This window comes from Aedes aegypti, chromosome 1 (genome assembly GCF_002204515.2).
Source record: "Aedes aegypti strain LVP_AGWG chromosome 1, AaegL5.0 Primary Assembly, whole genome shotgun sequence".
Lineage (NCBI taxonomy): Eukaryota > Metazoa > Arthropoda > Insecta > Diptera > Culicidae > Aedes > Aedes aegypti.
Genome location: NC_035107.1, coordinates 47143999 through 47157617, shown reverse-complemented (window position 1 = coordinate 47157617; position 13619 = coordinate 47143999). Strand labels below are relative to the sequence as shown.

At 37.1% G+C, this 13619-nt stretch overlaps 1 protein-coding gene across 6 annotated transcripts in view; it reads right to left on the bottom strand.

Moving 5' to 3' along the window:
* The window catches only part of LOC5566774 (contactin-2), a 161202-nt gene that overhangs the window by 141151 nt on the left and 6432 nt on the right, over nucleotides 1-13619 (bottom strand). For 2 of the 6 annotated variants that reach the window (XM_021844782.1, XM_021844658.1), the window contains exon 2: nucleotides 12831-13194. In XM_021844782.1, coding sequence (XP_021700474.1) covers nucleotides 12831-12888 — 58 coding nt within the window. In that variant the 5' untranslated portion in view covers nucleotides 12889-13194. Of the gene's footprint in view, nucleotides 1-12830; nucleotides 13432-13619 lie in introns of all 6 variants that reach the window. The other 4 variants (XM_021844527.1, XM_021844881.1, XM_021844585.1 and 1 more) reach the window with 2 other exon arrangements.

Here is a 13619-nt window from a genome sequence, read left to right as displayed (position 1 = left end):
TGTCCTCAATGTGATTTTTGAAAGCTAAATTCTTATCTAGCATGAGCCCTAGATACTTAACTTCATCTGACCAATTTATTGGAACCCCTCTCATCGTGACAACATGTCTACTGGAAAGTTTCAAATAAAGAGGTTTTGGTTTATGTGGGAATACTATTAGTTGAGTTTTGGAAGCATTAGAAGAAATCTTCCATTTTTGCAAGTATGAAGAAAAAATATCCAAACTTTTTTGCAGTCGACTACAGATGACACGCAGACTTCGTCCTTTGGCGGAGAGGCCTGTGTCATCCGCAAACAAGAATTTTTGACAACCCAACCCTGAGGTAACTCAGGTAAGTCAGATGTGAAAATATTGTATAATATTGGTCCCAAAATGCTGCCTTGAGGAACACCAGCTCTTACAGGAAGTCTTTCAGATCTGGAATTCTGATAATTAACCTGAAGTGTACGATTTGACAGATAACTTTGAATTATTCTAACAATTTATGTTGGAAAATTAAAGTTTTTTTCAATTTTACAATCAAACCTTTATGCCAAACACTGTCGAATGCTTTTTCTATGTCTAGAAGAGCAAGACCAGTAGAATAGCCTTCAGAATTGTTGGAACGGATCAAATTTGTTAAACGTAAAAGTTGATGAGTGGTCGAATGTCCATGGCGGAATCCGAACTGTTCATTGGCAAAAATTGAATTTTCGTTGATGTGGGTCATCATTCTGTTTAAAATAACCTTTTCAAAAAGTTTACTGATGGAGGAAAGCAAACTGATTGGACGATAGCTAGAAGCTTCTGCAGGATGTTTGTCTGGTTTTAAAATTGGAACAACCTTAGCATTTTTTCATTTGTCAGGAAAATATGCTAATTTTTTTTTTTTTATGAAGTTTTTATTTTGTCATTGGTTTTAAAACATTTCACTTAAATATAGAGTTCACAATTGAGATGAAATTCTAAGGCGGTTATATCAATTATAACATTAACATTATCGATGAATTTTACGTAATGTACAAAAAGTTTAAGAACTTTAATACGCTTATCTTTGGGTATTCGTTTCAGCGATGGTCTCAACAATTCCGTGAATGAAAGCATACGCCATCCTCCAAGCACATCCCAGATTTTTTGCTGCAAAAATCTCCAGGCTAGATGTACTCTCGGGCATTCGGTGTATTTGTGTTGCATAGTTTCTATCACCACACCGCAGTGTGTACATATATCGCTATCAGCTCGACCAATTGTATGTAGTAGTTTTCCATAAGGGCCTTTTTCGTTGATTAACAAGTACAGACTACTCTTCTCAGTAGAAGAGAAAGAACGCCAACGCAAGCACGACCAAATTCTCCTCCAATCTACTTCTGGGTGCAGTCTCTCAACTCGCGGTGCTTCGCCTTGCTCCACGTAATATCGATGTATGATATCAGAGGTAGGGTTCTGTTGGATGTGTTGGGGCAGCTGACGAAAGTGTTGGCAGATAACTTTCAGATCAGGAACATCAGCGGGAATAGGATTATAATTGGGGTTATCGGGAAAAAGGAAAGATTTGTAGTAAGGCAAAGAATCAATTTCTTGAACATGCCGATTCAAGAGCAAAGCCTTGCATTTTGCCGCAGGTAGGTGCAATCTTAATCCGCCATTAGCTCTGTCACGTGCCATTTGTTGCAATGGTATTCTTGTTGGAATATTGTTCCAAAGGAAACTTCCCATTTTTGACGTAATTTTTGCAACATGTACAGAGGAAGGATGTAGAACCGAAGCAAGATACCATACCTTAGATGTCGCAAATGTGTTCAGCATTATAACTTTTTGCAGAAGTGTTAACGAACGCATTGAATTCATCCATACTATTTGTGAAAAAATGGCAACCATTTTATCCCAATTTAGTTTTGCCATCAGCCGAACAGAATTGGCAAAAATAATCCCGAGTACTTTAATAGTGTTTTCCGTCTGTAGCCATGGAATGTGAAGTGGATTACTTTCTATGTACCCGACGTCCAGAGATGTTGTTTTGTCCCAATTGACTTTTGCTCCGGAGATGTGTTCGAATTGTGAGAAAATATTCCTCATCTGATTTATTCTCTGGATCGATGTGGATATTATCGTGATGTCGTCCGCGTAAGCGACGATTAGATCATCGCCAGATAGTCTCTCCAACCTATTCAGTAAAGGATGGAGATACAAAACGAACAGATGCATGCTCAGAGGTGAGCCTTGTCGAACAGAACGTTTAATCGGGAAGGGTGTCGATAGGTGTCCGTTGATAAGTAATCGGGATGAAGAGAGACTATCTATACGAGCTAACAGATCGACCAGGCCACGATGTATTCCGAGTGAGCGCATGGTGTTGTGTAAATACGATTGTCGTACCCGATCGAATGCGTGGTCCAAATCCCACGTTATCATTTTTCCTCTCTGTTTACTCCGAATCAGATGAGCCAACCGATCTTTTAAGGATAGAGTGGCCTGGAATATGTTGCGAGAAGAGTTTGCACATTTCTGAGCCGGACTGAGTAGACGGTGGGCTCTCATTATTTCATCGAGTCTTGCTTTCAAAACTCTGGAGAGAATTTTGAAATCCACATTTAGTAGAGATATTGGTCTGTATGAGCGAGCTGACCCATCTCCGTTTTTCTTTTTTACCAGAACGATCACCCCATCTACAAATTCAGAGGGGAATCGTCCAGTCAGTGCTTCGTTCATCACAAGGTTCAGCTCCCTATGGATAATGTCAAACGTTCGGTGGTAGAATTCCCTCGGTATACCGTCACTTCCTGGAGATTTTCGTGGTGCACTCGTACGGATTGCTGCAATGATTTCGGCCGTAGTGATTTCTCTGCCGCAGGCTTCATTGATTTCATCATTCTCTGGGATCACCCTTTCGCATGGAAATTCGTCGACTATCTCCTCATCGTGTTGTTGTTCTGAGTAGAGTTCAGTAAAATAGTGTAACAAGTGCTGTTCGATTTCTTCGGACTGGTCGACAACTTCGCCATCTTCTTTCCTCAGTTGAGTTATTGTAGTCCTCTTCCGTCTTCTTTCGGCTAGTTGAAAAGTTGACATCTCTTCACCTGCGACGAATGTCTCATTGATACGGACAAACATTTGAGCAAAGTTTCTTTGTAGTGTGAGCATTCTTGCTTTGATTTCGTTGACTTGGGTGCGCATGTTGGGTCGTCCCGGTAGGCTGTCGTATGCTTGTCGTAGTAAAGCGTATAATCGTTGATGCTCTCGGTGAAACTCATCAAATGCGATCTTCGACTTCCAGCGAAAAAAAGATTTAAGTTTTGGTTTTGCGTGGTTAATCCACCACGTCATCCAGGAAGGATAATTTCTTTTCGCTCGGGTCCAGAATTGCCAACGATATCGGAATTCCTCGATATTTTCGGCAGTAAGTAGATGTGGTCGAATGGACCAAAAGCCACGTCCTGGTGCTCTGCCAAGATTTGGGAGGCAAATTCGAAGTGTGATCGCCTTGTGGTCAGAGAATGAGCATACATGAGCTTCGATGGAGCGTAATTGGTTACATAGACCTGGACTCACATAGTACCGATCAAGTCTGGAGGCAGAATTCACCGAAATGTAGGTATGTCCAGGCTCACGAGGTCGAAGTTTCATCCAGGCATCGGATAACTGTAACTGCTGGACAGATCTCCTAAGCGAAGGGCTGTCATTGCGTCCTGTAGCATCACATTGGCGTAGTACACAATTAAAGTCACCAGCTACGACAGTGTGAGGTGTATCGTGACGTAGGTAGTAAGCCAGTGTGTGGTTGAAAAATCGCTCACGCTCTGCTCGCATCGAAGGACCACTATGCGCGTAGATGCATACGAGAGTTGTGTTCTGTACCCGTAGAGCAATTAACCGACCATCAAGGCTTGTCTCTACATGGGAGAAACTGATGTAGTCTCGCAGAGCTATCGCTGTTCCTCTCCTCGCGTGGTCAATGTTGAAGATAATGTTATACCCAGGTAGTGACAGATGGTCGTTCTCTACCTCCTGTAGGAAAACGATATCGGATTCCATCGTTCGCAAGAATGAGCGGAGAGCGTCTAGTTTGATAGCGTTGGTAATGTTATTAATATTGATTGTAACGAGATTGTAGCTTCTGAAATCCATTAGTGTAGCATTCCTTCATCCGGCGAGATTTCTCCGTCATCGTATCTTGGTTTCTTGTCGGTGTGACGTCGTGACCGTCTGCTAGTGTTTGATGATGTGGATTCATCCGTTTCACCACCATCGTTGCTACGAATAGGTTTTGCATGCTTCTCTCTTTGCTGTTGGTTGTTGTGCTGAGTCGAATTCGGTTTTTTGAAGGTTCCCGATGGAATCGGTGTGACGGACACCAACGGTTGCTTGCTTGCCGAGACAGTTGTTGCATTTTTCGATGAAGGTATTGGTGAGGTCGTCATTGGGACTAGCGGTGGAGCTAGAGTGTTGGATTGCTCGCTAACTACAGGCCGTGGCGCTCTGTTGGTTGGTCCGGCATTCCGCGATTTAACCGGTTTTTTAGCGACGCTAGCATACGATTGCTTAGACGTTTGCTCAGAGGACATCTTCTGAATTAGAAGCTTCTTGTTTTGGACGCAAGAAGCTCCATTATGGACATACTCCCCGCAATGCTTACAAGATTGAAGTTGCCCATAATACGAGAGATATGTTGTCTCACCGTCGATGTTGACGTAGGATGGAATGTTGCGCTTCACTATCATTCTTGCAATCCATACACCGGTCGAAATTCCTCCGAAGGTGTATTGGTCAGTCCACATTTGCTCTCGGATTGAGAGAACTTCTCCGAAGTCTTGCAGAAACTCGACGATACTACGTTCGGCGATGTCCTCGGGGAGATCGAAGAGTTTAACAATTGTTACTGATTGTATATATCAAGCTTAAAAATGATGGAAGCTACTTTGCTGGAAGTTTCTTGATAGGAGTGTAAGAAAATTCCTAATTGCAACATTTGTTTAAATATATCAACTAGAAATGATAAGCTACTTTCTGGAAGTTTCTTGATGAGGATGTAGAAAATTCCATCATCGCCAGGAGCTTTCATATTTTTGAATTTTTTGATAATAGTTCTCACTTCTTCCAAATCAGTCTCCCAGGCATTTTGGAAAACGTTCTCCTGATTGAGAATATTTTCGAACTCCTGAGTAACTTCATTTTCAATTGGACTAGTAAGTCCTAAATTAAAATTGTGCGCACTTTCAAACTGCATAGCAAGTTTTTGAGCTTTTTCGCAATTAGTTAGTTATAATTTGTTTTCCTCTTTCAATGCCGGTATAGGCTTCTGAGGTTTTTTCAAGATTTTAGATAATTTCCAAAAGGGCTTAGAGCCAGGGTCCAATTGAGAAATTTTATTTTCAAAATTTTTGTTTCTTAATTGAGCAAAACGTTTCTTGATTTCTTTCTGCAAATCCTGCCATATAATTTTCATAGCAGGATCGCGAGTGCGTTGAAATTGCCTTCTCCTCACCTTTTTAAGACGGATCAAGAGTTTAAGATCATCGTCTATAATCACGGATTCAAATTTTACTTCACATTTTGGAATTGCAATGCTCCTGGCTTCAACAATGGAATTTGTTAAAGTTTCAAGAGCATTGTCAATATCAAGTTTAGTTTCTAAAGAAATGTTAACATCAAGATTAGAGTCAATATACGTTTCATATATATTCCAGTCGGCTCGAAAATAATTGAAAGTGGAGCTGATAGGATTGAGAATCGCTTCTTGGGATATTTGAAATGTAATAGGGACATGATCAGAATCAAAATCAGCATGAGTAATCAGTTGGCTACAAAGATGACTAGAGTCGGTTAAGACCAAATCAATCGTAGATGGATTTCTAGAAGAGGAAAAACATGTAGGGCTATCAGGGTATTGAATTGAGAAATATCCTGAAGAGCACTCATCAAATAAAATTCTGCCGTTGGAATTACTTTGAGAATTATTCCATGACCGATGTTTGGCATTAAAGTCACCAATGACAAAAAATTTTGCCTTATAGCGAGTCAATTTTCGCAACTCAGTTTGGAGCAATTTAACTTGCTGTCCAGAGCATTGAAAAGGCAATATACCTCACTGAAAAGCTGAAGTGGTCTTGTAGGATTTACTACAACAATTCTTGTTCTGTTTTCTTCTTCTTTGATAATGGAAAATAGTTGGTGTTGAAATGGATCGAATTTTTACTGAAACGTTTTGTAACTTAAATCTTTGATAACATTTTATATGAACTCCAAAGTTTAATGATGGGGAACATATTTATGTAGAATTAATCCATTTTATATTACCTTTAGAAATTCCAAACAAACTTTTCTGAAGCGTCTTTTTCTATAAAAGTTTACCGCAAGTTTTAAGCACATTACCAAAGATATATTGTTGTAAATTTCATAATGTAAGATTTCATGAATTTGAATCATAAGTGAAACTTTTGCATTACTTTGAAAATTTGTTGAAGAATTCCTGATGGACTTTCAGAAATCAGGAACCATACAAAGAAGAAATCTGTAATTTTCGAAACTCTTATAATTTACCCTTTTTTAGATTATTTAAAATGTTGCTTTTTTGGAGTATGGAAAGAGTTTTGTTCGAAGTTTCTCAAAGCGTCATGTGAAAGAAGAACAAACAACAAAATGTTGAAACAGGTAAAAATAAATGGGAAATAAAGATAATTTATAATCTTTTCAATTTTTTTTTAGAGGTAACTTACAGGATAATTAAACCCTCTTCAATGGATTTACAAATAAAACAATTTTCTCATAAACATAAACAGCATCTTCTTCAGAAATTATCCTTGAAATATATCCTTCTCTGTCAGAATGCCTCTAGAAATACCACCCTCGTATCGTACAAAAATTCTAACCAAAAAAATATATTTTAAAGGAAAGTCAATACAATTTCCTTTGTAAATATCCTAAAAAGTCCTTTCCTCCTTCCCAGTTTTTTTTCGTGTTTTTCAGGTATGTTCGAGATCAAAGGTTTTCTTGGGGTTTTTCAACATATTTCTTCTGAGGATTCGAAGGCAAGGGACATTTAAAAAAAATCCAATTCTTGAATAATCCGGGAATTTGCAGCAAAATTCAAAAAAAAAAACATAGAAGAATTTATGACGCAATTTGTGATTTATTTTTGAAACATTTCTTAAGGACTTTTGATGAACTTCGCGGAAGAATTTGTATTAAAATTTGTGGGAAAACTATTTTAAGAATATCACAGAAGAATTTCTAGTAGATCTTCCAGCGAAATATCTTTGTATTAGATTCGACAGAATCAATTATTTTTTGGAGGAAATATGGGGTGTATAAGAAAGTATGGGCACGACTTTGATAACGAGAATTACACTTTTTATTTCAATCAAATAAATATTTTTATATTTTTTGTATGTCTCCTTGCGGCATTTTAAATGCTGCCTGTGAAAATTTTGTTTAAATAAATAAACATTTACATTGAAATTTTTGATTTTAGAAAATCAATTCTTATCTAGCCAGCACTGACCCTACTTTTGTGTTTTGTTGGAACTTAACTAGTAATTGATGATTTTTTGAAAATCCTTCGATGTGGTGAGTTCAAGTACATTGTATTGGAGACGTTTCACAAGAATTATTGTTTAAAATTCCATTTGGCCTTTCTAGAAAATATTTGACAAAATTGTAAAAATCTAAAAAATCGCAATTTTTTCTCTCCACACACGATAACTTCACGAAATCATAGTTTTTCAGGTATTTTTAATATAAATGAAATTATTTCATTTCAAATTTACTTACGTCAAATATCTATACTTTTGGATAGGTAACAAAAAATTTAGGTTTTTATATACTTTGTTGGATATACACGGATTTGGTTTTGACCCTTTCGAAAATCGACCACATCGAAATGAAATCGGATTGGTTCCTATTCACATTTCATATACTTAAGTTCATAATTTCCAATAAAATAAGTGAAAGTCTTGATCATTTATCGTATCGGAAATGATAAATATATTTTTTCAGAATTTTATTGTACGTACTTTATGACCCAGTACAAATTTCGTACAACAAAGTCGCTCAGAAATAACGCGATTTGTGCAGAACTGATAAGAAGAGCTTCCAGAAATGTAACACCATCAACAAACAGGTTGCGAGAAAAATCGTTGAAAATTCAAAATCGACTCTTGATAAGTAAAAGAATAAAATGTGTGGAAATCAGATTTTTATCTGCATTAGTCTCGAAACGGCAGAATGGTAAAGTCGTGCCCATACTTTCTGGGACACCCTATACGAGGGAAAACTGAACTTTTTAAAGAATAATTAACATTTTTCAGGTAAATCCGGAATCAATTTGCTAATAAAAAGTAGACATAGAAGGAATGCATGACCACCAGGAGGAATTCGCTTTGAAAGTCCCACAATATTGTTTGACTGATTTCCAAAAGATTTGCAAAAGTTCTAATGCTACCCTTCAATATTCCTTGAGGAATTTGATTATAGTAAAATTCTATAAAGAATATCGTAAAGTTTTATGAAAAGTTTAGCTACAAATCTGTTGGAAATTAATTAAATAATTTATGGATTATTAAGTTTTCCTGAAATAATATAGTTTAAGCAATAAATTTATTAATGCCAAAATACTTGAAAAGTTGAATAAACATCAAAGAGAGAATTTATTGCTGGAATAAACGATTGTGTTACATTTTTCACACCAGGTTAAATTTCTGTCATTCGACTGAAGAAAATTTGGTCATGCCGATAAAAAAAAAATCCCGCTTTGTATTGTCTGGGAAATTCCTTTAGTAATGTTGTCTATTTTACCAATTATTTTTTCGGTCATTAGGGTAGATGTACCAATAGTGGAGGTACTAAGCACGATTGAACTTCATTTAACCGCCTAAATTCAAGAAACGCAATTAATGTACATGTTGATGTTGTAACGAGAATTAATGACCATTGACTTAATGAGAAAAATGATTTCATCGCAGTAATCCACGGCATGTCAGTGAAAAATAATACCTCCCCTATTGGTACACTGTACCTTAAGTTGCGGTATATTTTTAATGTGTGTTCCTATGGTTGCGGTATCCGTTGTTTTCTTATGGGATCCTCCACTATAGGAACACTTTACCGCAACTATTGGTACAAGTAAGAAAAGTTTTAGTAATTTTAGTAATATTTCATCAGTTTTGAAACAACTTGAACGCTTTTTTCAACTATTCCGTGCATCAACAAGCCAATACGTCGATTGGCAGTGTCGCTTTTGTGTAATGTAATAAAATCATTGAAAACGGCACAACCGCAACTATAGTAACACCCACAACTAAGGGAACACTTACCCTACACGAATTAAAGTTAATGTATGGATTTCTTTAGTGAATTCTCGAAAGAGAAATCATCATCACCGGAACACGGTGCTCCTCTGACCGTTATTATCAGAAAAAAATCTCCATCAAATCTGTGCTCACCAGTCGATTTCTATAGCTAAGCTGCATGTTTGGGCAAAATTTTAAAAAAATCGTAGGGCCCGTTTTGAAGTTACGCCCTTTTGAATGTGTAAGTCTACTAGATCGAGGAAATCTGAGATATTTGAACAAATTTTCAATGGCCGTGATTATCAGACTAGATATAATATTAAAATTTGAATCAAAATTGGTCTATATAGTTATTTGTAACTTCTGGGAGGAGTTTTGAATGAGAAGATATACGAAACTTGGAGTTACGTCCTTTTGGAAGCGTAACCATTGAAAACATTAATTTCCAATAGATTAATAAGGCATTCTTTTAAGCAGGCATTCCGTTAAGCATGTTCAAATGTTTTCAATGACACATTGCATTTATATGTCACCACATTCTTTCACAATTGATTATTTTTTCAAAGGCTCAAGCACTGTAAGGCATTACGGAGCAATTTTCGTGTCATTATTATTATTATTATTTATAAAAAGTCCAACTAGCTACCTTGGGCCTTCCTTAGCCGAGTGGCTAGAGTCTGCGGCTACAAAGCAAAGACATGCTGGAGGTGATTGGGTTCAATTCTTGGTCGGTCCAAGATCTCTTCATAATGGAAATTTCCTTGACTTCTCTGGGCATAGAGTATGTTCGTACCTGCTATACGATATGTGAATGCGAAAATGACAGCTTTGGCAAAGAAATCTCTCAGTTAATAACTGTGGAAGTGCTCATAAGAACACTACACTGAGAAGCAGGCTCTGTTCCAGTGAGGACGTAATGCCAATAAGAAGAAACAGAAGCTACCGGCTATTGCGGCTAATTTTATACTGCATCAGACTTAAATTGCTGAGTAATGCACAATTGGCCAAACTATAGAACTCTAGACCACTGTCAATAATTTTGTGATCATTTGTAGCATACATTACTACATTACAATCTTCTTCTTCTTTCTGGCATTACGTCCCAACTGGGACAAAACCTGTTTCTCAGATAAGTGTTCTTATGAGCACTTCCACAGTTATTAACTGAGAGCTTTCTTTGCCGATTGACCATTTTTGCATGTGTATATCGTGTGGCAGGTACGAAGGGCCCCATTACATTACAATATAAATTTTAAAAATCTTCAATTTAACCTTTGGGTTTCATGGTCTTTTTTATTACACAAACACGTAAGAGCTCTGTTCAAATATAATAGTCAAAGAATTGTATAAATCAATCAATCCATTCTCGTGCTAACACGTGAAGAGAAAGCCTCAGTACTTGAAATATGCTTAAGAAGAGTAAGAAACATTCTTTATTATTTGGGTTCATTGAATTTAAAATTATAACACTTTCAGACCTTTATGTTACATGTCTCTCTTGAAAATCAATTTCTCTTGAGAAGATTTTATACCTTAACTCCGAATTTCATGAACCCGAGTGTCATCACCCTGAACCCACTATTACACTGAATGTTTATGTCTATATATTCGTCGTGTCTTGCATGACATTGTCCTGTGATAATGGAACTCGAAGTAATGCCATTCTAGAAACTGGAGCTTACGGAGATGGTCTTCGGGTATCTGGGTAATGGAATGCAAAGATAAGGGGTATAATTTTGAAAAGCTATATAAAACATGGTTAAAACAAAGTTGTTCATGGATTTTACATAAATTTTAGTTTTGATTATCGGAGAATTGTAAATTGTTCTGTGGCCCTGTTGATAACCTGCTGGTCTACATACAAGAATATGGTTTCAATCCTACACAAACTGAGGATTTCCATGTAAACTTTTAATTGTTTTCGATCGCAGACTGTGCTTGTGAAGTAAAGACTCACCAGCTGTAATGACACAAAAGTACAAACGAAAAAAAAATCATATTTTAGGAGCTTCACTGAGTTTTCCAAATTGACAAAGACAAACATTCCAAATCAAACTCTGTAAATGCTACAATTTTGAATTCCATTAAACAAAATAACAATGGATATTCTAAACTTTACATTCTTTTCTTCCATTATTTATCGCTGCTTAGAATTTTATTTTTATTTTATTCCACACTCTTCTACCCATAACCGAAAACTTAACTCATAAAGTATTCCTTGACTCATAAAGTATTCCTTCGATGTACAGCTGTTAACAACCAATTGCATGTAAAATAATCTGAATCGTGAGTACATGGGTTCACCAAGCTAGCCAGAATATTGTGCTACAAGAACTAATTTGGTTACATGATGAAATTAGCTCCGTAATGCCTTAAAACACTTGAGCCTATGGAAAATCAGTTGATTGTGAAATGCTTCGGCGGCATATAAGCGCAATGTGCCATTGAAAACATTTGAATATGCTCAAAGGTATAAGTATGTCCAATTAATCTATTGGAAATTAGTGTTTTCAATGGTTACGCTTCCAAAAGGACGTAACTCCAAATTTCGCATATTTTCTCATTCAAAACTCCTCCTAGAAGTTACAAATAACTTTATAAACCAATTTTGATTCAAATATCAATATTATATCTATTCTGATAATCACGGCCATTGAAAACTCGTTTAAATATCTCAGATTTCCTTTGAATTAGTAGACTTACACATTCAAAAGGGCGTAACTTCAAAACGGGCCCTACGATTTTTTTTTAAATTTTGCCAAGACATGCAGCTTAGCTATAGAAATCGACTGGTGAGCACAGATTTGATGGAGATTTTTTTCTGATAATAACGGTCAGGGGAGCACCGTGCGGACACCTCGAACATGGTATCCTCGAAAAGCATGAGAAATCAGAATGCAGTGAATATGCTGCTTTATGCTGAAAAAGAATTGTTTGGATTGTTCAGAACAAAAAAAAAACTAATTTTGGGAATCATATTAAAATATTTACATATTTACATATTTTAATTTTACATATCATATTTATATGCATTGACGTTTTTTTGTATGACGCTATTTTTTGCAACGGAGATGGCGAAAAATTGCGCTCATCGCATATAACAAGAAGCTAGTTCTAACAATAATCTTTTCTCTCAAATAACGTAGCTTCTGAAGAGACTTTTTTTATCCATAACAAGAGTCATGTACATTGATTCATAAGAATTTAATTCATGTAATATTGTTTTTTTTTTTTTTTTTTATTATCATCCAAATTTCTGGGGGGGGGGGGGGTGCCTGGATGATTCTGGAGGGGGCCTACGCCAATGCTATCTAGATGCTATTTTGGTATTGTTCAGCCAGAATTAGCGTTCCGTTGTAGGTTGTGGGCGAGCTGAAAGTGAAACTCGTCAAATCTGTGCAAAAAAGCATAAACAAAATTCACCTTGCTGCATTCGATAGCAAACCCAGCAACAAAATAGCAAAACACGTTTCCATTCTACCCGATAGGCCCCCGTATATTACGTATATCAAAAGGGGAAATGCACTGATTTGAAGCGAGAGGTAAAATCAAATCGGAATACTTACGCTGCATGAAAACCAGGGTATTATATAAACAGCTCAGGAGATTCCGTTCGGCAAACATAATTCCATAATATTGTTTTCAGAGCTCTCGTTTCGGATGGCCACACGTACAAAGGAAGGGCGAGAAGGATAGCACACTTGGCGAAATTTTCGCCCAATCCACTGGGAAAGACGAAGACGACGGACGCGTTTCGGTGCGTTGAAAGCACTTTAACCACACCTTCACTCCACCTGACGCCACCACGAGCTGGATCGATTGTTAATCATGCTATAATTAATTCATATCCATTTGCAATCACAACATCAATTCAAGAAGCACACTTTTCTTCGCTATTCTTTTGCAAAAGGAGTTTTCACTGCAGAATCACTATTCACACCGGACGAGAAAAGAAAAACTGCGACCAATCACTTTCGATTCCAACTCACAAACTGATTATACAACAACCCGACCGTTGGGGAGCACCCTGAAAACAGGACCACCCTCACAAACTGGGTGCTTTCGTGAGCTTTTCCTTCAGTGTCACCGCGACCGAGTATCCTTTTCCAGCAGCAGCAGCAGCAGCAGCGCACAGTGCACAGTTGTTCTATTTAGAACAAATGTTGGCTAAAACCACACTCTCATTTAAAGCCCAGGTAAAAATGAAGCGAATATCAGAACTCAAAAAGCAGTTTCCCAATAGTAATGATGTATTTCTAGTTAGCTGATATATTGGACACATTTTCTGGTAGCAAAAGCATGTCCAATGTCCATGTAGTTCGTAGATCTAATGGAACCACTGTGCAGCGCCAAGT